This window comes from Branchiostoma belcheri, unplaced genomic scaffold (assembly GCF_001625305.1).
Source record: "Branchiostoma belcheri isolate BF01 breed outbred unplaced genomic scaffold, Haploidv18h27 scaffold654, whole genome shotgun sequence".
Classification (NCBI taxonomy): domain Eukaryota; kingdom Metazoa; phylum Chordata; class Leptocardii; order Amphioxiformes; family Branchiostomatidae; genus Branchiostoma; species Branchiostoma belcheri.
In genome coordinates, this window is record NW_017804303.1 from 1 (window position 1) to 2,235 (window position 2,235).

A 2,235-nucleotide genomic window follows, 5' to 3' on the forward strand; every position below is an offset into this window, starting at 1 on the left:
GGAAGTCCTACTCTCATTCCGGCCAGTGTGACGATGTCCGTGTCTCTGTCTTCCTTTGCTGTGTTGTAGGTCTCGTGAATGTTGTCTGCTTCCATCAGCATGTGATGCCTTTCGTTCTCATAGCGGGGGCAGTGGTACAGGTAGTGGTTGGTGGTCTCCAGAGCGTCGCAGTTTGGGCAGTATGGTGAGACTTCAGGGTTTTTCCAGTTCTGGTACGCATTGAGTCTGGTGTGCCCGCTCACCAGCTGGTTGATGGTGACTTGTGTGCTTCTTCTACCAAGTGCTCTGCCTTTCTTCTTCATGTTTGTTCCTATCTTCAGCATGTGTTGACTTGTCATGTTGAGTTCTGTTCTTCTATCCCATCTCTCATGTGCTTTTGTTTCAATGTGTTTCATGGCTTGATGCTTGGTCCAGGATGTGCTGTTTTGGGGGTTGGTTGATGCCTCGTTGGCTGCAAGTTTAGCTTCGTTATCTGCGATTTCATTACCAGAGATTCCCATGTGCCCTGGGCACCATGTGATTTGTGTGGTGATACCTTGCTGTCGGAGTGCTTGTAGTTTGTTTCTGATGGTGTGTACCAGGGCGTTGTAGGCTTCCACCTGCTGTACTCCTATGACGTTCTCGATTGCTGCTTTGCAGTCACACAGGATGAGTACTCTCTTGCTTGTGGTTTGTCTGCGGGTGATGGTGTCTATGGCCAGATGAAGTCCCTCCACGTTCCCCCTCATAGTTGTTGGACTTAGCGGCTACTGCTTTGCGAACTGCGAATGGTTCTGTGTGACCCCATCTTTCATAGATGACTGCGGCACACCCAGTGGGGCCTGGGTTACCAAGGGCAGAGCCATCTGTGAATATTACGGTGGTAGGTGTAGTGCTGCTGGTTATTTCTGTCAGGATGTCTAGGATTTTGCTTCTTGCCTTGTCCTTTCCCTCTGTAGTGTTGGTTTCAGTTACGAATGTGCCTGTGATGGAGCCAATAGCGAAGGGAGGGAGTCTTGCATCATAGTACGGTTCCTTGTCCATCATGTGTTCATCAATGTCGCCCTTCATTTCATTGAATCTGGTTTGCAGCAGGTGGATTGGGGTGCCAGTTTGAGTGTTTGACTTCCGTGTGCTCATGTGGGAGATGGTGTCGTAGATAGCGTTTCCCGTGTGTTTCGTTGTCAGTCTTAGGTAAGTTTGAGCCTGTCTGCATGTGAGGTGTATATCAATTGGTAGTACTCCTGTGATGGCTTCAAGAGCCTCTGTGCTAGTTCTCTCCAAGCACCCTGTGGCAGCGAGGAGTGCCTGTCTTTGGATGGGTGAGTATGTCTTCTCCACCTTGTTTCCGGCCGAACTACGCATTCTGCTCCGTAGTCAAGCATGGGACGAACCACGGGTTGTGTACAGGAGGATGTGGGCCTCTTGGTTGGGTGACTTTTTGGCTTGTGTGATCTTGCTGATTGCCTTAAGCGCCTTGTATGCTTTCGTCTGAGTGTTGCTGATGTGTTTCTCGAAGTTTAGCTGTTGGTCCAGTGTGATTCCCACGAGTTTGAAGGAGGAGACGACTTGTATAGCTTTGTTGTCTACTGTCAGGTCTTTCTCGACTGTGTTGTTGGCGTGCGGTGGCGAGAATATCATTGCTTTGGTCTTGGACTGCTCAATCTGAATCAGCTTGAATCTGAAATCGGAACTAACTTCAAAACATGATATGTCTGTGCTATAAGAAACATTTTATTATTTTTCTGACACTTAGATGACCAAGAATATCCTGCATACTATTTTCTATCTGATATAGTAAAAAATACCTAACTAAAATATTTAGGTGAACCTGAGTGCAGCCACAGAAAAACAAAATTAGGTGCACAGCTCCAAATTTGGGTGCACTAAGGTGCACATGCACCCAGTATTTCCAGCCCTGAGGTACATGTAGGTTGCAGATGACAGTATTGATGCGCGACTTCCATACTAAAATACATATAGTTGCTCGGATTAAGTAGTCACTAATACAAATACAAGGGGGGCGTTATTCACAGCACATAAGACTGTTTTAGGTTTCTTTTTTCCCCGCACGGTAAGCGAGTGGAACCAACTGCCGGGCCCAGTGGTGGGAGCACCGACAGTAGAGGCTTTTATAAGGCCAGGGTAGAAACCGTCCTGCCATAACCCGTGTACCGCTCCACCCTACAACATTAAGGCAACACTGAAGTAATTTTATGGATTACTTTGAATAAAGTTTGAACTTATTGAAGTTGA

General features: G+C 47.2%; 1 protein-coding gene across 1 annotated transcript; it reads right to left on the reverse strand.

The window, feature by feature from the left end:
- Window positions 1-11: 11 nt before the first annotated feature.
- LOC109483644 lies at window positions 12-728 on the reverse strand (the record flags this gene model as incomplete). The annotated part of the gene is made up of 1 exon (XM_019786679.1): window positions 12-728. A coding segment is annotated over exon 1 (717 nt), but the record flags the coding sequence as incomplete, so codon positions are not given.
- Between the last annotated feature and the right edge of the window lie 1,507 nt (window positions 729-2,235).